Source organism: Microtus pennsylvanicus, chromosome 4, assembly GCF_037038515.1.
Source record: "Microtus pennsylvanicus isolate mMicPen1 chromosome 4, mMicPen1.hap1, whole genome shotgun sequence".
Classification (NCBI taxonomy): Eukaryota; Metazoa; Chordata; class Mammalia; order Rodentia; family Cricetidae; genus Microtus; species Microtus pennsylvanicus.
The window spans coordinates 129,098,222-129,120,579 of NC_134582.1; the positions used below are offsets into that span (position 1 = coordinate 129,098,222).

Here is a 22,358-nt window from a genome sequence, read left to right on the forward strand (position 1 = left end):
TTTTTTTTCCTTGAGAAGTAGTGAGAATGCGAACAGCCGTTGGAACTTTTCTTGTTCAGTTACCATAATTAGAAAAATAGACTAAAATTATGCAGAAGCAGATTGAGGGGGAAAGACAGTTCTGCTTTCATATGAAATAGTGAACTCTTTATTTTTTTTTCAATTCAAAGATGCCTCTCCCTCCGTACATGTCTTTCATCTCAAGAGTAGTTACTGCACTGCTTTCAAGTCTCAGGTTTAACAACGGGTGCCTTCTTCAAAGACCTGGAGGCATTGATTGGAAGTGTGTCCATGGCCATTGCCTGCTTACTAAGAGGCTATTCTGGGGCTTGGGAGATGGCTCAGTCAGTAAACTACTTGTCATGCGTATATGAGAACCCGAGCCTGACAGACCCGCTGGACCCCATGTGGGTGGGTGGTGTTGGGTACATGCCCACAATCTCAGCTCTGTGGAAATAGGGATAGGAAGAGTTCCGTGGCTCATTACCTAGTAAACCTATTTGAATAAATGAGTTTCAGATCCAGGGAAAGACTATAAAGCACTAAAGTGAAGAACGATTGAAGAAGATCCTGTTAACCTTGGTCCTCCGCATGTACCATCCCCCCCACACACACACCACATATTCACAGATGTACAAACAAGAACGGGAATGTGTATGAGTTCTGATCCCCTGCTTCATACTAGAATGAAAGAAAGGACTAAAAGACAACCCCTTACGCTCTGTGAAGCTGTCTAAAAGACAACCTCTGTGAACTCAACACATTTAGATAAATTCTGATTTCATACAGCTTCCTTTGACTGTCCCTGTACTTCACCTAAATGCCCAGCAAACCGGCTGCTGTCCAAGGGACTTGCGATTTCCTTTGTTCTTGCTCACTTCCATACTGGGGTGTCACTCTCCCAGCCACTCTTGTCCAACACTGGGCTTTAACACATCCTCGAGGTCCCACACTTTGTGTGTTACCCTGACTCCTCAGTCACCTGAGACCTCTTCTGTGAATCTCCGCAGCATCTCTATCTGCCTCTCTGACTCCCCCATTATTTGACCTTGTTGCTCCTTGCTTTATGCTCTCAGCCAGTTCACACTGAAATCCCCGAGCGGAGCGCTGTCCTGGACAGTGTTTCATGGCTCTTTAACTCAGGAGGGAGGCTGGGTGCTATGAGCACCACTCCGTGGGTTACTTTGCAGATTTACCTTCTTTATTTCTCTCCAAGCCTGAGCGTCACCAGCAGTGTCCCTCTCTAAAAACACAGCCCTTTGTGGCCATACACCTGCGACCCTGCACTGGCCTTCCCATTCATCCCTTTGTTCAGTGACTCCACCATCACCCAAGTCTTCCTTGAAACAACGTATGTTGGGCAGATATTCAGGAAACAGCTATGTCAACCTCTGTGAACTCAACACATTTAGATAAATTCAGAAAGCTTTGAACATAAGGGTCACATTACGTGTGTGACACTAACATGCCAACTGTAACGCCTGTTGCTGTGTGAGAGAGACAGACCTGAGCCTGTCTGATTCTGCTGGAGCATCCTGCACACGGTACGTACCTCTTTCATCAAACGCCCTTGTCGGTAGTCTGTGTTAGTTTCACGCTGCTCGCTATTACTTACTCCAAGCAGGGTCTTTTGTTCCGTGGTCCTGCTGGCTCCTCCCGTATTTGCATAATCTCACACATCTCCCTCCATCCTACACACCACGCAACTCCATTTGCTCACCCTTCCTTCTCCCTGCTTTTCTGCCTTTTTCTTGTGTCCCAGTCCAAGGGAACACCCATCTGTCTCCTAAGAGCCTCTGACAGCCGCTCCTATGAAAAACAATCTCTCTCTGCTTTGTCTGTCCAAGTGTGGGTAGCTAAATTATACAGCAGAGCCCTCATTCCTCTTCATCTGGCATGTCACCATTTGGTTTTACATGTTGATGTCTCAACCTAGATGGCAAGGTCCCTGACAACAGGGATAGTGTCTTTTAGTGTCTTCTTTATGGGTTCATGGGCTAAATGTCAATCAGTTCTTGGTATCTGCTTAGTAAGAGATGAACGATAGTTTCCTGGCAATTTACGTTAAAATCGACTTGATATTTGAAAAGTGTGACAATCCATTTTCTCAGTGGAAGTAAAAAAAGAGAGGGAGTGATCCGACGAAGGGAATGAAATTTCGGTACAATTCTTGGGATATAAAATTAAAAGGCCATCTGCCTTTGAGAAGCGGCAGATGTGCAATTGATATTCTCAGCTCATTTGCCACTTGAATTTTGCAGACATTTAATGCTGTAATTGTTTATACAGTAAGATTATAAATACCCTTTAGAGACTAGCTCACTTCTCTCACTCTGTCTCCTCCCAATCAGCGCATACCTACTGGTCTTTCCGAACTACAACTTCCAAAGTAGAAAATTTTAAAAATTTGGCATGGTGCTCCTTTTGAAGATAGTAATTGGATAATACTTATAAAAATTTAAGGCAGTAAAGTATTGATCTATCATTTGCCACCTAGAATTTTGTCCCATGCCATGCTCCAGCCATTTGCACAAAGATATCTGCACATGAGTGTTCACTGTAGGGTAGTTTGCAATTATAATATATTAAAATAGCCTAAATGCTCATCAATGAGGGTCTATTAAATATATTATGAGGCATTCATGTAACAAAAGCAGTACAGCCTTTATATGTGATTGAGTTGTAGGGACCGACAAGGAAAGAGGTCATGTATGTACAGGGGATTTCTGTAAGATACACAAGAAACTAAGAGCTGGGATGGGATGTAAGCTTGCTTTAATTTTATAGTCCTTTATATTTATGAACATTTGAACTATAAAATTGTTTTTATTTTAAAAACTGCAGAAGGGATTTTGAAATAATGATATTCACACTTCAAATGGTTTAGACTGGGGATGTATGTGGCTAAGGATCTAGGGAGTTTCAAAATCTTTATGATAGTATTTTATGTCTAGATGATCACAATTGAAATGATAGTACTCAGTTTTAAAAAGTGCCAGGTCTTCTTTCTTTATCAGATTTGAACTATTTCATTACCCTTGTGCTCAGATATAGACAGGGTACATCACTGGAGTGAAGCCTGTAGTAGCAAGAGATTGAACTAGGCTAGGTTTTATACTCTTTATGTAAGCCATTTTCACAGACTAAAAGTTACATTTTGAGTGTTTTGGGCTTCCGGTGGAAAAGTTCATGTCCTAAATAAAGGCAACACCTGTCTAGTCTGTCCTATTTCCTTGCTGTTCCGCTATGCCTACATTAACCAACAGATGATGCTTTTGGTTCTCTATGTAGTAGCTTTTAGTATCTTTCTCCTTTGCAACCAGGAAAGACTAAAACTATCAGCCACCTCTTCCGTCACCTCCAAGAAAACTGTGGAGGCCTTTGTTTAGAGTTCTTAGCTGCAGTCAACAAAACCAGCTCTAATTCACTGAAGCAGAGAGACATTTATAACCAGGTTCTAGAAACATAAGAATACACAAGTCAGCTGGAGAGGTGGCTTAACAGTAAAGTGATTACTATATTAATACAACAACATGAGTTTGTATCCCCAGGACCTACATGAAAAGTTGGGCATAGCTGACACAAACCTGTAACCCTGGGGATGGTAATGGGATTTAAAACAGATAGATTCCAGGGATGGCTGGCTAGCCAGTCTAGCCAAAGTAAGCAAGGTCTAGGTTTAGTGAGAGACCTGCCCCCATCTCAAAATCTAATGTGGATGGAGAAGAAATAGAGAAGGAAATTAATGGTGACCTCTGTCCTCTACATGTGTCATCATTGCTATGTACACCTGCACACAAACATACCAATACAGGTGCCCATGCACACATGTGCACACATACACACACACACACACACACACACACACACACACACACACACAAAGGAGGAAGAGAATATATAGGTGTGATAGTGTTGTAAACTTGGCAGAATCTAGAATCGCCTGGGAGATAGGTCTGTGAACATGGGTGTTAGGGATGATCTGATTATAATAATTGATATGGGCAAAACTATCATAATTGTGGGTGGCTAATTTCCCTGGGCAGGAAGTCTACATTGTATAAGTAGAGAAGAAACTGAGCATGTGTGCGTGTATTTCTCACTTCTTGACTTTGAATGCATGGTGACCAGTTGCTTTAAGCTACTGCTGCCTGAATTTACCCTCCACTAACTTAGAATTGTCAGTCAAAAACAAACCCTTTCTCTTTCAAGCTTATTTTGTCGAGGCACTTGATCACAACAAGAAAATTAGGGAATTAGATACCTAAGAATAATGCCCAACATACCTCGAGACTCTCAGAGAACATAAACCACCCTCAATGTGCAATCGCTACCGTTGTCACCAAAAGCCAGTTACTGGCACTTCTATAAGAGCTTATCTACAAAATGAACTATTTTTTCCCAGCTTGTTTCCAAGAAAACCTACCCTGTAACTGTTGCTTCAGGTTGCCCCACTTTCTTCTGCTAAGTCTGAAACCAGTGAGCTGGCTTAGTGGAAACCAGGTCACGTATTGGACTTTAGCTACAAGAGAGTCTAGGAAATGCATTTTTAGATCCCTGGCCTCTATCACTTAGCAAATAATTTTGGAGAGAGAATTGTGGCAACATAAGTGAATGAGAAACCTATTTTTCATCACATACAGTGTTCTGATTTGGCCCAAGAAAAGTGAGAAGTAGTCTGAGAAATTTGGGGAGACATTTTGCTTTGTGATAAAAGGAGGAGGCTGCAGAAGAGCTCTCAGTGCTGTTCTTCCTGCTCTTGAGCATGGGAATAACGGGTACGACATTTAGAGCCACTTGCGTCTGCTGAGAGCCATACACTGTCAGCATTCTTCCATTTATGTTTTTCATCTTTAATCTCCCTGAGTCTCCCTTCATTCTCACAACTTCTCCAACTTGGAAATCCTTCCCTTGTTTCCTTCCAGTCCTCATGCAACTATCCAACACCTTCCCTTTCCATCTCTTAGAAAGGCCTTCAGTAGCTTTCTACACATCATTGGCAGACTGACTTAGACAAAATACAATATGACTGCTTTATTCTTTTTCCTAAAGCTTTTCAATTTTTTTTATATCATTTATAGGCCAGCACACCATTGTATCTATATCTGCATATCTATAACCTTTTCCTTTGCCTCTCTCTCTACCTTGGAATTCTACTCCCAAAACTCTAAACTTATCTAAATGGATAAAGATGGACCCAGACCCAGAGCCTGGGCACAGCCTCACCTTCTGGCCTAACATATCAATCAAAGGACTGTCCTATTTTAGGGCTAGAGATGAGGCTTAGTGGGTAAAGTGCTTACTGTGCAAGCCTGAGGACCCCAAGTCTCTAGAGATCACAACAAAGCTAAATGTAGGGATGCATATCTGGAATCCTGGCGCTCCTATGAGGGGAATGGCGGACAGCGACAAAATTATCAGCTCTCAGGCCAGATGGCTTACAGTATCCCGTGCAGCGACAGAAACTAGAAGAACCTTCCTCAACAAGGCTGAAGGGGAAAATTAATTCCCAAAAGTTGTCCTCTGGCCTTTACATGGGCACCGTGGCACATGTGTATATGTGTGTATACACATACATACACACAATTTTAAAAACAAGTGTTCATTTTATCTTATGTATTAACAGGAGCCACTGTGAACCATCTCTCTCTGCCTCACACAGTAGTAATATTTCGTTTGTATTTTAATAAATAAAGCTTGTCTGAAGATCACAGAGTAGAACAGCCCACTGGTCGGCCTTCCAGACCAGGCATTGGTAACACACGCCTTTAATCCCAGCCCTAGAGAGAACTGTAAGGCGGGAGGACACGGCTCTCAGTCTCAGTCTCGTTCTGTGATTCCTGGAGGCAGGATTGCCATTTCAGATCGAGGTAGAGATGAGCCAGTGGCTGACTGTTTCACTTTCCTGACCTTCAGGTTGAACCCCGATTTCTCTCTCTGAGCTTTTATTAATCATGCTTCATCCCACTGCGCCCCCTCCGACATGCAGCTCATGAAAATGCACTCTGTCCTCCTTGCATGTGCACCCAGTTTGCTGCTCAATCGTGTGCCTTCAGTGCCCTTTAACTCAGAGTCCCTGGCCTTGGGTCTACTTCTTTCAACCCAATTTCCATGTGAGCTCCCTGTATTAAGTATGTTTCTTGTTGCTGAGACCAACCATCTGACAAGATGCATCTTAAGGAAGGAGAGATTTTCTTCTGGCTTACAGTTTTAAGAGATACAGTCTGTCATGATGGGGAAAGCCAGGGTGTGAAGAGGTACTGGTCACCACATCTACATCCAGGAATCAGAGAGAGTAAAGGAAGAAGAGCCATGCTAAGAAATCTCCAAGCCCACCCACTTTCCACAGACCTCACTGTGCTGAGTACCAAGTATACAAACATTGCCTCTTGAGACATTTTTCATTCAAGTCAAATTTCTAGAGTAATTTTTTTTTAAAAAAAATAGTCTTTTTTTTTAAGTTCTATTTAATTAGTATGTATACAGTATTCTTCCTGCATGTATGCCTGCAGGCCAGAAGAGGGAGCCAGATCTCATTACAGAAAGTTGTGAGTCACCATGTGGTTGCTGGGAATTGAACTCAGGTCTTCTGGAGGAGCAGCCAGTGCTCTTATCCCCTAAGCCATCTCTCCAGCCCCCAGGAGTAACATTTCTATAGCTCAGCTCCCCTTACGTCTTTCCATGCTTACAATTGTGACCAATTGTTTATGGAATTCCAGACACTGTTCAAACTCCTCACCATGTATTCAGAGGGTATTTGATGTCTGCCTCCGGAAATCTTGGCTTTTTCTTTGACACAGTTGCTGGGACTTGGGACTCTTTCCTTTGCATTGATGAGTGATTGCTATTCTTTTTACATGGATCCACGCCCCACTATTACCAATGCCTTCCATAAACTCACCAAAACCTTCAAATCTCCCCAGAAGTGGGATGCGGGAGTGTACACCACGATTCTCACATTTCAGTGGGAAAGAAAGGAAATAGTGTGACTTTAAGGGCAATCTCAACTACATAGTGAATCCCAGACAAGCCTGGGCTATAACGAGACCTTGCCACAAAACGAAACCCCACCAGAGCCTTTGGAGCCACTGTGGAGCTCCTTGTATTGTGCTCCCTTGCTCTATCATAACCTGAGTGCATTGAAATTAGCTGTTTATTAGCCTTGCTACCTAAACTTTAAACTTCCTGAAAGCAGGGACCGAGTGGGATTTATGCAGATATCCTCAGCACAGACCACAATGTCTCTAACTTTCTCCACAAATTGTTTAAGAAAGGGAATGTAAGGAGGGGGAAAGAGAGGGGAAGAGAAAAAGAATAAGCCAGGAAAGGGAAAGGAAGGAACCACATGCCGGCTGCTTGGGGAGAAAGAACACGGTCACAGTTCTCTCTGCAAAGCCCAAATGACTGATTTCCCCTCCCTTTTTCTCATGAAGGTCCTTTCTTCACGACCTTGGTGCTTCGGGCCTTTGGAAAAAGCAGTAAAAGGGCTGCCTCCATCAGTAGCCATGAGAACAGAAAGAAAACAAATAGTTATTGACACAGGTAATGTTCTTGTTTCCCTGTGGTCGCAGCATATGGCGCAGGCTGTAATAACCTAGCGTAAAGCATTCCGGGACAATATTAATGACCAACTAGGTTAATGACCAAAGACTCAGCCTCTGGCCAAGAACACATCCTCCTGTTCATTAATTCTTGGGAAATGACCTTAGCCATGTTCATTACAGCTCAATTACACTCAAGCACCACACAAGGAGAAAAACATTTGCGACTTAGTAGCAAACTACGTCCCTCTTTTACCCTGACACATGGGCAATAAAGACACAAAACAAGTTATTAGTCTAAATACCAAGCATGTAAAAGAAGCACGACTATTGCTTTATCAGCTTCCACAATCAATGGGAACTAAACTCGGCGACCTTAGGGGTCACCAAGCAAGCAAATGGGGCTTTTCTTGTGATGTATACACACCCTGAGTGTTCTCTACAGCACAGCATTGCACTAACCATGTGACTCCCAGATACATAGCTTGGAGCAAAATCTAAAAATTCAAAGGGCAAAGTCTTTGCAGTAGGAAAAATAAAATCTCCAAAGACCTGTTTTGGAGGGGTTCAGGCCCCAAAGAGGGTTTGTGGACTGGTGCCTATTGTCGAGGTCAATACTAGATTCTTCAACCCATGATCTCAGGCCACGCCCCAGCTCACACGCCCCCTTTTGTCCTGTTTAATCCTATGTGCAACTATAGAATATAAAAGGCATATTCTTTTTCAATTAGACACTGCTGGCAGCCATCCCAATTCACCCTCACATCGAGTGCTTATAATCCAGGTCTTGGGAAGCAGAGAGCAGAACATCTCTAGTGCTTGCTCTCAAACCAGCCTATCACAGTGAGCTCCATGTCCCAGTGAGAGACCTTCCCTCTCAATCAAGGCGGATGGATGGCTTTTGATGAACCATAACTCAGACAGAGTCCAACACACATATGCACACAGAGCTATGCACATGCAACTCTGTGCCCACCCCCATAGTCTTGGCTTCTTCAGAAATCAGCCTGTTGTTCAACCAATCAATTATGGACAGTGTCCTCTGACTAAAGCCACATGGATAGGTGGCCAATCAAAAAGTCAAAGACCTTTAAGCAATATGAGATCAAGTTACAGGCAGTGAGTGTGTGTTACAGTGGCTAAAACTTCTTCTAAACAATGCTGACCCCCTGTAGTGGCATTTCAATTGTATTTTCATAAATAAAGACCACCTGAAGATCTGAGAGTAAAGCAGCCCCACTGGTCAGCCTTACAGACTCGGTTACGGTAATATACACTAGTCATCCCAGTAGCCACACTAGTTGCCATAGAAATAAGGTGGTACATGCCTTTAATCCCAGTGGTGCATGCCTTTAATCCCAAGCCTAGAGAGGAGTATAAGATGGAGGTGGTGAGGGGCACCTCTCAGGCACAGTTTCTTTCTGAGTTTCCTGGAGGTAGGATCACCATTTCAGATTGAGATTGAGTAAGAGCCAGTGGCTGGCTGTTTTGCTTTTTGGGTCTTCAGGTTGAACCCCAATTTCTGACCCTGAGCTTTTTTTATTAATCGGGCTTCAACCCCCTTCAATCAGATTCTCAACAGCCCTTTACTTAAATATCACCTTAAGGACACCCCTGTTGTAGCGGCGTAAACGAATGCAGACAGTTTGTAAAAATATATATAGTTTTAATGTAGAAATAGACTTACAGAACCACCGTTCCCGCGGAGACCAGGAAAGTAGAAGAGGCAGCTCGGAGCATGCTCGCCAAATTTATAGGCAGACATTAGCCCGAGGCGAACACGCCCCCTAAGGGGCGGGACTTATCCCTACATCTCCCCTTTTTGTCTAAATAAGACAGAACTAAACCAAATACAACTACATACAATAACAACAAATAATAAATATAACAAACAATATTGAGAACAAAAGCTTTGCTAAACATTCTATCTCAAGGAGTCCAAATAATGTAAAGAGTAACTACAATTATATAATCTTCAACTCAGTCAAAGATCTGAGAAGGGAATAAACACTACTCAACAAACGAGATATATCCAAAATGTGCAACAATTGACAGAGACAACTGACTACCTGGGCAATCACCCAAAGTCTCGTTTGCAATGTTGAGTGACCCAGAAAGTGTAGCCCGGGTAAGTCTGCATGACTTCCTGAAGAGACCTCAGCAGAGATTTACACAGTTGTCAGCTCAGGCACAGTTTGGGACCCAGGGATAGTGTGCACTCCAATCATTTAGAAGCAGCCAAGTTATAGACAATCCAGGCAATGTGCAGAGAGCCTCCTCGATGCTGTTGTCAGCAGACCACTGTGACTTTGGTGACAGGGCCCCCCCCTGCCCTACCTGTGAGTGAAGACAACTTTCAGATGACAGACTCCAGTAGTTAAGTCTTACCAGTCAAGCCTCCAGTGTAGAGCACAGGCAAGTCCATTGTACCCCACAGGAACTCTTTACACCGAATTGGGGAGCAGACGCCTGTGATTATTTGAAGTCACAAAGTGTATAGCTAGCTGGTGGCAGAAATGCAGGGTCTTCCCACACATACACACAGAGAGACAGCCACAACTGATTTGGGAAGTTTATTTTAGTTTCTTGTGCATATTCTTAGCTCAGATGTCCTGCAGAAAGTGCTACCATGCAACTGAACGGCACTAAATACCTGGCAGAAAATCCCCAAGACTGCTTCATCCAGGCGGGCCGGATCCCCCACACAAGGAATGCTAATTGAAAAGTCAAGGTAACGCCGATCTCACTCCGGTGCTGCCTTTCATCGTGGGCCAATATGAACTCACTTCAATCCCAGCTGTGCCAACGCCCTCTCTCGGCTTGGCTTGTTCTTCATTCTCTTCGGGGTTTCTGCGTCACCCCAGTCCTGCTCTCAACCCGAATCTAATCGCCGCCTGCTGTAGCCTGGACTGCCACCTGCCCACCAGCCCTCGCTGCCAGAAAATTCCATTACAACAGCATGTTCAATTTGGTGGTCCTAAGTGAATTGCAATCTATATTTCTTCCTATTCTATTCCCCAGCCCAGTGTGGCGCATGGAGGTCACGACGCTCACAGCAGCCCCACCACTGGCATTCTGGAATTTAAACTGGAGTCCATCATGCCACAGCCCCTACCCCAGATTGCCCTGTTATTTGCCGTATTCATCTCATCCCAACTCCACCCCCAAATTCTCGCCATTGACACGACACTGGCTTCTCTCTCCAGCCTCCCACTGTATGCTACCTTAACTAGCAAATGTCAGAAGCCTCACAATACACATTCAGCTGGTCTCTTCTGGAAACCCAGAGTCCCCCAAGGGCAGATAGCTCAAATCCAGGTCCAGCCCGGAGGATTTGGAACATGGTCCCTCTCAGCTGGTTTTCTTCCTCCCCATGGCGAGAATCTTCAGCTTCAGTTAGGCCAGAATCTCCCCTGCCTACAGCCCCTCACACCAAATCTCCCTTCACCCAGCACCGCCCTGTGGTCTTCATCTGGGAAGGCATATTTTCTCTTCTCTCTGCATTCTTAACTGTGCCCACTCTTCAGAATGGGCCTGGAATGTCTTACTCTTCCATAAATTCTATTTTGAGGAGGTTTCTAGAGCTTACCTCTCTAAATTCCTTCTGACCCACCACTAGCACCCCGTCTCTGATATGGGGCTCCCTCTTACCAAATGTTTTCTATGATTCTAATTTGTCTGAAGAATCACAGGCTCTAGGGCAAGAGACGTTCCGCAGGGACCTGAAATTCCTCTGAAAGTTTGGTCGAGGAAATGACAAATCAATTCTTGAATTTCTGAAATATATTTCATATACTGTAAGGTTCTAGAGCCTGCGAAACACCTTCCTGTCCCGGAGCTTCTGCCCTGGTTGCGATGCTCCAGCCAAGATATTTTACTGTGGTCTTTCTTTTGCTTCTCCCTCTTCAGCAGCATGCCACCTCTACAAGAAGGCTTCCGCCTCTCACCCTAAGCTGCACCTGCACACTGTCTAAAGCTCACCATTTTAACTAGGTACAAGGCAATTTTTCCTGATGGCTCACCTGTTTGTGCCCAATTTGTTTCGTTTTTGCTTTTCCCAAAGACACTGTAAACTTGGTGATCACAGAAGCCTCATTTGTCTTCTTTGCATTAAAGAATGTCAAAGCTAAAAACACAGAGATGAGTGGCAGGTGCTTGCCTAGCATGCTCCAGGCCCTAGGTTCAATCCCAGATACCAGAAAGAAAACTCCAGTGTCAGGAAGAGAATACCTGCTCGAGAAGAAGGTGTTGGGTGAGTGGATGAGGCACTCTGTATGTGAGACATAACCTATCAATACAGCAGATATACATGCTAAATACCATGGCAATAAAGGAAATCACAGGGACACGTCTGTTTTAAAGTCTCAGTCTTGAGTAAGTGCGTTATTGGCAGAAATGCAGTTGTGGACAGTGCAAAAATCTGGCCAACAAAGAACTGCTCAAAGGCCAGTGGTCCCGTAGGATTCCAGCAGAGCTGGAGCTTCCTACTGTGAGTGACATACAGCCACCCTGGTGCGGAAGGGTGATGCATCACTGAGGTTTGTGGTGATGATAGTATGAATGAGCTTCCTGGGCTGGCAGCCGTATAAAAGTAAAGCACATACAGTTGGACACAATGCATTCTACTTGACAATAACAGGCGCAATGATGTTACTGGCTTGGGCATTTGCTCTTCCATACTTGCAGTCTTTCCAGTATCTCCCCACTTACTTAAAAACTGGCTAGAATGCAGCAATCTGTGTTACACGGAAGCAGCCTGAGAGCTTTCATATTTAGTTCATCACTCGATCACATCTTATATAAGCCCACTTCAAAGTAACACAGTCACCTGCCACTCTTGTGTCAGACTGTATCACCACTGTGAAACAACGAAGAAGTCAAGGTCAGAATGGGGGGTGATATTGCTGGGGAGAAGCCTGGCCTTTGAATGACTAATGTGGACTGTTAGAAGCCTGAGGCTCATCTCAGGTACAATCAAGTATCAGTGGAAATTTTCAGTAGAAAATAACAGCCTTGATTTTTTAAAAATCTCCCTTTGGCAAAAGTCTCAAGGACAGACAACAGTACAGAGAGACTAGAAGCAAGTGCCAGGCAAGCGCTGGTGCAGGTGGCCCAGGCAGGATGTGGACTTGCAGTAAGAGGGGAAGGGAAGAACCAGATTAGACAAAGTCCGAGAAAGCTGGAACAGCTCACGCTAAGACCAATTAGGTCAGGTGGATGCAAGACAGCAGAAGTCAAAAGTGGGTCCTGGACAATGGGCAAGATGGCCTCACACTAACGAAGTAAAGGTATATAGGCTAGAGAAAAGGCCAGAATCTTCTTCACAGGGGGTGGGGGGCTGAGTGTGAGGCGCCCCTAGGGTAAACAAGGAGATAAGTCTGGATTTGTAGTCATCAGAGTCTGGGAGCCAGGCCTGTGCCAAAGATATGATTTGGAAACCACTAATGTACAGACGATAGTTAATACCGTGGGTATATGTGACATTGCTTGGGGAGATGAATTGGATCGACCACTCAGGAATTGCTCCTCCAGATTTTCCAGGAATTGCGACCAAGATTTCAATACCCAGGGTTGTACCGAGCACCCCTCATATTAATACAGCATGAGTCACCAGCCAAAGTCACCTTGACAGTGAAATTCAGTTCTCCTCGTTCGATACTCACCACACGGACTTAGTTACGCCGGCTTCCAGGACCTTTGATTATGACCAGGTTAAACACCGTATGTTCCGTCAGACATCACACATCCTGGTGCTGGATGCAATGAGAAACCGCTACCTATATTTGCAACATATGTTCTCCAAACTGCTATTAAGCTTTTTGCAAAGCAGCCATGCAATTAATCTTTCGCAGGGATGCTCTTACAGCCGCCCCGTCATGCGTGTCAGTTCTGAAAGGCGTGCATCTGACATTTGCCAGAGAGAACATATTGCTGCCCATACTCCAGTCATTTATCTTCAGAGGGTAAGAAAGTTTGGTTGGTTATTTAAAACAGGAATGTAAATTTCAATATGTATGTGGCTGGAATGATTTTCATGATCCTGGGAACATCTTTCTCCCAAAGGCGTTGGCCACTCATACAAAAGTGGTCATTTGTTGCCTAGAGACTCGGGTACTGAGACAGAATTGAGCAACTATTTTTTTTTTTTTAAATTGAGTTTGGCTCATTCATCCAGGAATCCAAGGAGATAAGTTCAGATAGACAGATAGTCATTTTATGTTAGTTTAAGATAAAGCAAGCAACTTACAAATACCGAGCCTGTGTTTTCTTTGGGCCAAGCACAGAGCTAAATGTTTTGTTTGGATAGTTTAGTGAATGATCTTGTCTTACATGGCAATTACTGTCTCATTTTACAGATGGTGAGACATTTTCAATTTAGGGAGGAAAAAAGTCAGACAATTTGTTTTGAAGGAAAGTTGACCTGTGGTTTAGGATTCATTAAGGTTTCATCTCTCTTGCTAATCTCATTGGAACTCTATTACAATGTCTAAGGTGCCAAGACCACCGTCAGTGGGCACCTTTTGTATCTGCCTTGCCAGACTCCCCTCCTCCCTTCTGGATACAGCAGTTCTCTATTTGGAAGATGTCTTCTCTAATCCACGTGACTGGGTCGAATTACCAGCCTGTTGATATTCTTCTTATGTCCTCTAAGGTCTAAATCCCAGAATCTACCTGGTCACCAGTATCCAAAGAGCCAGTGAGAATGTGTAAGCTCTGACCAGCAGAGGAAAAGCTTGCATATTTATCTATGTCCACTGACGCTTGGGACAGGTAATCCCAGAGCTGCTTCTTGGGGAAGAACCCTTAGCTACATAGTTCAATAGTTTGAGTGTTTCTGTTATTTAAACATAATAAAACAGACCAATAAATGAAATTTTACAAATTATAGCAAAAATTAATCTGAGTTAGCTTTATTGCCTTTGACCTCAAATCTCTCCTTTTGAAAGGGATACATTTGTACATTAAACCATAAACACTAACTACCATGCACTAACATCAAGATGGTAGGTATGCATCGAGAAATCAAACCTCAGAAGATGAATAACTGAGCCTAAGTAGGATGTTAGCCACTGACTTAGATGTAGCGATGATATGGCCTGAGCATTTCCCACAGACATTTGGGAGCAGCCCCTATTTTAAGGACAAGAGGAAGGCAAAGGACATTAACAATCAGCTTCACCGTATACCCAACACTCAGGACCTGTGGTTGGTGATCAGACTTGAAAAGACTTTTACAAGTGTGTGCCCTGTATCAGCATATCGTTATTAGTCTCTAACTTTCTATACAGTTTATCAATATTGCTTCTTCACATTTCTGACAACAGTTACTGAAGTCAGGACAGTAATTCAGCACCACCACACACTAGCTGAGGCACCCTGGGCAAGCCATTCATCTTCTGTAGACCTTGGCTTCATTGCAACACGGGGAGATACAGTTCTTAACTTTCTTGGATCATGGAGAACATTTAGCAAAACAACAGGCACGATAGCACTTTGGAAAACATTGGAACTTAATAACTCAGAAGCAAGACTTCTTGGGGCAGAATTCAGTTTCTACTTGCTTTTGGTCATTTGGGATGTGGGGAAAGTTCCTTATAAACCCAGAATAAACCCGTCACAGGTCAGAGGGAGAGGGCTGATAACTACCTCATGATAGAAGGAAGACTGGGACTCTTCCCAGACCACCTCCACCTGCCCTCCTGACCTTTCAGCCCTTTGTTCCCCAAAGAAATCCATCCAAAGCCAGCAACTCAGGCACCAAAACAATCCAGACTTCATTAAAATTCACGCCCTCCCTCCACCTCAAATTCCCTCTTTTGGCCCCCCCATTAGCCTTTTATCTAAGCTTCAGGAACCCCACATCTTCACTCTGGGTGTACCCCAGTGCCTCAACCCAGGTCTTTGATCCTGGACTGGTGATGCCTTCTGTGAGAGCTCGTCTAGTTCTCACATGATTCTCTCAAGTTGTCTCACACATTTCTCATTTAGAGACGCTGCCCTATCATTCCCAGGGAACTATCCTGCCTCTTCAACTCACTTGTAAGTTTGATAAAGCCAGTGACAGCTCCATGTTTCTTGTATGGAGTATGTACACGGCACCTAATAGTTAAAAAGGAAGCTGTCTAAGCGAGAAAAATGACTGACAAAAAAGAATTTAAGGGAGCCAGTATATTCCGAAAGAAGCTCAGCCATCTGAAACTAACTCATCTAATTCACTTCCTTCATTACAAAGAATCACTCACTGATTTCTCTTGACTGAGTTTTTCCACATATTAAATCTCTCTGCTGTTAAATATGACCTTGGTAAATTCTTAAAAATACAGTTCAAGAAATGGAATATTGACAACATGATAGATGTTTATGGATATAAATGTTATTAGTTATAGATATAAATGTTATATGGATATAACTGCCTATTAGTGTTAACACAGGCATCCAGGAGCAACTTTTTAATTTTGTATATTAACCTTTTTAATCTTGTAAATTAGCATAGAAAATGATAAATATTCAAATAAATATGAGACAAGAGGACAAGACTTTCAGACTAGAAACACTAGAAGTAAAGACTGGTTGAGTCTAGGTCAATTAGGTACTCTTCTAAAGTGTTAGAAGCTCCTGGGTGTCAAATCCTTAGTTTAAATACTGCAGCAGAGAACCTTGATTTTGAGACTCTGGGCTTTCAGTTTTTTGTCTAAAAAAAGTCTTGAAAGTAGTTAGGAAATATATGCAAAGGCATTTGTTATAGAAAAACATGTTCTCCGCCTTTATTGCCTAGCCACTTAATATAAAAACTAATGTAGGGCTGGGAGATGGTGATTCAGAGTAGGAACGTTCTTGCCTCCAAAGCCTTGTGACCTCAGTTTATTCCTAGAACCCACATAGTGGAAAGACAGAACTGACTCTTAAAATTTGTCCTCAGGCTTCCTTCCACACACATGCAGACAGACAGAAACACAGAGAGAGAAAGAGGGAGAAAAGTAAATGTAACAAACAGGTTTTAAAAATATTTTAATCTTCCTATTCTAAATATTTGAGCCTTGAGCCTTCATAGTCTAAGGAACAAAATGGCACGCCACGACCTTGGTGGCCTCTTAGTCCTCCCTCTGTGCTCTAGATGAAGACAATGAGTGAGCTCCTGGGTAGGTGTGGTGTCACATTCTTCTGAGTCTGACACCCAAGATGTAGAAAGAGGCAAGAGGATCAAGTGTTTCAGGAAAGCTTGAGCTACCTATCAAGACCCTATCTCAACATACATCAGCCAATTAACTAATCTACAAATCCCTGGATGCCAGCATGCTCCAGTCTTTGCAGCTTTCCTGAACTCATGTGACCTCAGCAAATGACAAATAGCCTGCTCTTCAGCTTGTCATATGTGGCAGTGTGGGGAACTAAGCGGTGCCCCCTTCTGCTCCTGAGCTTTCTACGCCGATGGGGAGGTGAGCCTCTGGTGTACATGAGGCCGTCTTCTCCACTGGAGCCATCTGCTTTGACTCCATCCTGCCTTCCTTAGTTGGGCTGCTCCAACTTTCACCGTCACCTGTCACTCCCCACCCTCTACCGAGAGAATCGGTGTCGTCCTCCCTCCCAAATAACCCACATCCCCTGATAAAGGTACCTTAGACACCGTCCTGAGGTCAGCGGGTTTTGTCCAGGGGAATTAAGCAGACCTCTGTGGGGTTGGGATCTTACAGTAGAGTGTGATCTAAAACAAACTTTCTCTGGTAGAAGAGTCAAATGGGTGGGAACAAACCCCTCCTTTTTCAAACAACAGTGTAGTTCGTGTACTTGTTTGGAAAAAAAGTGACAACACCGAATAAAGTAGCCAAGCTGCCTACTCAGGAGCTCCCTCCTAGGTGGCATATTTATAGACTTTCCATTCACCCAGCAGAGAGAAAGGGCCCCAAGATCAGACCCCTCAGTTGGCAGATGACATAACCAGCTCACACACAGAGGAAGGGACAGACTGAACATGGTCAGTAAGTGGCAAAGCCTGGAGACAGAATGCAGAACTCTGTACCTCTCCAGACTCTACTGCTTCCAGAACCAAATAAGCATTTGAACTGACGGTCACTCCTGCAGCCCCAGGACTTAAGAGCCGTAAACCACAACTGCACTCAACCCGCGCGGTATTGACCACCCCTGAAACAGCGCTTTCGCAGCTCTGGCTTTTGCTCTTATACCATGCTACCCTCCCCAGTGAACAGAAGCTGGATAAACACCGAGAGCTGATTGGCTGATTAATGGGCGAATACATAATAAAGGACACCGTTCCTTCCTGAACTCACAGCCAAGGCAGCCCCACTCAATGGCCTCTTCGTCCCATTTCTTTCCCCTCTCGCTTGCCTAGAGATTTTGAGAATCATCACGGAACATGTCAAGGAAGCAATTGCTTTGGAATTTACCCTTTAAAAAAGCAAAAGGCACTGAAGTCCACAGGGGAAATTTTCCCTGAACCAAACACGAACTGGAAAATGAGCAGTGACGAGGATTACACGCAGAGCTCCTGGGGACTCTACTCTAAGAGTCCATCCCTGTGTCAAGAGCTATTTTCCTAGCTTCCCAGAGAGAGATACAATCCTTTAATCCAGGCAGGAGGGGAGTGCTAGGCAGAGAGCTTAGGCAATGGGCACCGACAAGGAGAGGATAAACTCAGAACTGAAGAGAGAGCCAAGACAATATTAATATTAGAAGCCCAAGTGGTTGTGTGTGCCAGGGACAGCCCAATGGGGTAGAATGCGAAGTTTCTTTTTGCTTGAGTACCAAGGACTTCTTGGCATCTTGCAATAGACATATATGTAAGCAGCAATGAGCATTCATTACAGAGGCAGAGAAAGAGAGGCAGGCGTGACAAGCCTTCTCTCTATGAACATACTGCAGGATTTGTATCTACTAAGTAATGTTAGACAGCATATATATGCGAGTATGCACAGAAGCACATGGGGTTGCATTTTTTGCGCATGCTCTTATTCCAGGGCTCCTCTAATCATCCGACTCCTCACAGATAGTGGAGTGCAAGGTTTGCAACCATTGCAAATACTCAGAACTTTGACCAGACATTTATTTGACCCACTGTAGACAGTGACATTTGCAGTAATATCACACAGTAGCATTAGTAAGTAGGGAAGCCATGTTAAAGAGTAGTAGCTATAGCAATGTCTTTTCATTCTTTCTTAATTCCCGGTAGACCAGAAGTCAGAGAGGCCCATGCAATTTCCAGCAATTCTGTGGACCAAATGCCACCTTTACTTTTATTTTTGGCTAATGGAGCACAAGGAGGCATGTCCCTCTTAATTTGATGTGGCTCCCCACCCAGGGGGCAAACTCGCCCTAGCCACTCCTCCAGGTCACCGTAATAAACTCATCAGCCCTCAGCAAGCTGCACTTCCCCATCTCTGTCAGGAAACAGATCAATACGCACAGCAGAGCACTCAGGCGCTGCTCATAAACTCTCCTGAGTAAATGTTAGGTACCTTCCCACGCCAAGCTGACGCAGCCTTCTTCCGGAGGCAGCATTGCCAAGGCCTGTGAACTACTGGGCTTGAGAGGAGGAAGGATGGGGCACCAAGACAGCAAAGCGAACTGGACCCAGAGACAAGCCAAAAGCCAGATGGGTTGCAAGGTGCTGCTGCTGTCAGCCCTAAGAGCAACAGCTTCCTTCACATGGTAAAAATCACAGGGCCTAAAGTAAGGCAGCAGTTCACAGACATATAAATAGCAGTGTCTCCCGGCCAACCTTAGATGGGAGAGGAGTGTCCACTAACTCGGCAGCTGAACTGTCACAAGAGCCACCGTGAGCCTCCCTGGCTTCTCTAGAGAAACCCAGGAAGATAACCTTCAATCAGCCTGGCGACAAAAAATTAAAATAATTTTTTTTATAAATCCCACAGCTGCCATGAAAGGAAATCAAACAAACAAACAAGCACAACTCTGAATTTATATTCAAAAGACTCGGAGCGAAGGATGCTGAACACGGAGGAGGGGAGGCATCTTGAGATCTATCTGGAGCCACCCTTGGCACCTGTTTGTAAGCCCAGATCTCGAAATAGCATCCAGCAACAAGTTTCTAAAATGGCAAATCTACGGCTGCCTTTTCCCTGAGAGTGCTTAGTCACGCTAATCCTCTGACCCAAGAAATCCTTTCACGGGAGCCTGCTGGCTGAAGCAGAGCCGTGCTCGCCTGTGTCTGCAGCCATGGCAGCAGCCGCAGCAGCTAGCAGCAGTCCCTGAGGCGGAGGAAGGCTGGAGTGGGCACTCCTGGGCCCCACCTCCTCCCCAGCAAACTCACCATCAGCAGGCTGAGCGCAGAGTCCGGCACCAGCTGCACTGCCATGGTCCCTGATTGCGATTCCCATGCACAGATGCTTCTGCTGAATCAGTCTGCCTGGGCCCAGGGCAGCTGCAGAGCATCCGCCAGCACCTAGAGCAAAGCAGCCGGACATACAGACTTAGGGAGCCAAGGGCTCAGGGTGAAGCTAGGCCACATTTCCCATGGAGTGGGGAAGAAGGCGGGGGTGGGGGGGTTAGGAACTGTGCTTAGGAAGAGCAAAAAATATATATGGAGCAGAAGGCGCATAGCAAGCTGCAGGTTATTTAAAGGTGAGCTCTCCCTAGCTTCTCTAAGCTGCATGTAGAAACCGCATCAAATACAAATGGAACACGGGAGCCTGGAACGCAGCAATTCTAGCTGCTACCTTAGCCTAGGCAACAATTCTGCTTTGAACCGACAATTAAAATAAAAATGTTTCCCCACTGCAGATAAATCAGCCAGCCCAACCAACACCCCGCCTCCCTGCATCTCTCAGCAAATTCTGCTGCATAAACATGCTGAATGTCACAACCTACCGGCTTGCAATCTGGTCAGTCGCGTCTCCCTGCTGCAGAAAGGTGTGTCTCTTCTGCTAAAGCAAGTATCTAGGAGAGAGAGGGCTGAGCGTGACCAGGAGGCAGTGGGCAGTCACTGGAGATCAGCAGATGCCCCCATGAGAAGTGAGGACCCACTCACTTAGGAACTGACCCCTTCCACCTTCTACTTTTCCCCTCCGAGTAGACTGCAGGCAGAGCTCCATGCAGGGCTGAGACTTAGGGAGAACATGGAATTATGCAGTCTGTTCCGTGAGCGTTCTGATCCCTGCCTGTACCACATGTACGCAGCCAGACACCCTCTCCTTCTCTCTCTCTCTCTCTCTCTCTCTCTCTCTCTCTCTCTCTCCCTCCCTCCCTTCCTCCCTCCCTCCCTTTCTTTCCCTCCCATCTCTCCACAGGGCTGCCTGTTAGAAATTTTGAAGGATCCTCCCTAGGGCAGGAGAGGGAGGGCAGAGGAGGCGAAATTATAAGAAAGGACACTGCATAAGACAAAAACGGCAAATGAGCCTTGGAAAGTCATATCACTGGGTGTACTTTCTCCCGAAGATGCCCAAAGAAAAACAGGGGGCTGCCACCAGGTTCTGTTACATACCATTTAGACCTGTGTTCAGTGTCTCTGTAGTCTTCCTCCAAATGAAACAAATCAAAGTGTCTTTACAGGAGCATGGTGAAATTCATAGCCTGGATTCTCTTTCAATTAAAAGTGTCAATTGCTTACACTTCTGGCAGCAGTTTTTAATGTCCTTTTCTGATCCCTGATTTTACTCACCTACTATAATGACCCATAAAATATCCGGAAATTAACGGATGGTGTGAAATCCAGGGACAAGGAAACTGATACTGTATATTAGAAACCTGGGTGAAGGAACGGCTCTTACCTATTCCTGTGAATAAGTATAGCTGTTGTCCCCATATACTTTATATGTGTGTGCTTGTGTGTATGCTCACAAACACACGTGCAGATGTGTGCACATGCATGTGGAAGCTGGAGGATAGCCTCAGATGTCATTGCTTAGGCTCTGTTGGTTTTGTTTCATGGATTTTGGTTTTTCTCTAAGTAAGTTAGACAAACTAGATAGTGGGGCACCTCATGGCTTGGCCAGCCTTATTTTCCCAGGACAGGAATCCTAAGTCTGTGCCACCGTGCCCAGACTTGTATATGTAAGAACTCGGCTCCTCATGCGTGCCTCATGCTCGCACAACAAACATGTTAGAGATAGAATCATCTCCCAGCCTTCCAAATGCTAAGGCAGTGGTTCTCAACCTGTGGGTCATAACCCCTTCATATCTACATGTCAGATATCCTGTTACCAGGCATTTACATTACAATGGATAAAAGTGCCAAAATTACAGTTATGAAGTAGCAATGAAAATAATTTTATGGTTGGGAGTCATAAAAGAATCAATGAATCGCTTCCTGCCACCAAGAACTGGAAGGTTCAAAGGAAAGGTGTATGAGCATAGCCTTGCATAGAACTGTGAGGACTTTCTGGACATGCTCAAGTGTTCCAATATGCCTAAAACTTAGTATCGGTAGTCAAGAAATGATGACGTAAGAAGCACATCTTGGGTACTGACTTGGGGACCCTCACTCTGGCCCACCCTCACCCATAGACTCCTGAATGTTCAGCTCATCCTAGTCCAGTGCCTGCTTTGCCCTTCCGCCTTCAAAGAACTTTCCATCTTCGAGGAGGTGAGGTGTGCACAGGAGTTACTTATAGATGTTAAGATATGGAAAATGCTATCAGGTGGCCTCGAAACAAGTCTTCAGGTAGAGGTGAGACAAGAAATTCCTTCTGGCTAGATTCTGAGATGAGCCCCAAGGAATAACAAAGTATCATTTTAAATATTTCTGCCCTGCTGAGTTCTGTGTGGACCACGCTCTTGTGCAACGTAGAAAGTATAACAGTAGAAGCTACCTCAAGTGGTACATGTGGGCCGGTTGCACTTATT

General features: G+C 44.6%; 1 protein-coding gene across 3 annotated transcripts in view; it reads right to left on the reverse strand.

Moving 5' to 3' along the window:
• Window positions 1-20,752, reverse strand: part of Frmd4a (FERM domain containing 4A) — a 595,839-nt gene extending 575,087 nt beyond the window's left edge. For 2 of the 3 annotated variants that reach the window (XM_075970464.1, XM_075970460.1), the window contains exons 1-2: window positions 20,385-20,752; window positions 19,828-19,959 (exon numbers count right to left, since the gene is read on the reverse strand). In XM_075970464.1, the coding sequence (XP_075826579.1) occupies window positions 19,828-19,872 (45 nt within the window). In that variant the 5' untranslated portion in view covers window positions 19,873-19,959; window positions 20,385-20,752. The remainder of the gene's footprint in view (window positions 1-19,827; window positions 19,960-20,384) is intronic. The other variant, XM_075970461.1, reaches the window with a different exon arrangement.
• Window positions 20,753-22,358: the final 1,606 nt, after the last annotated feature.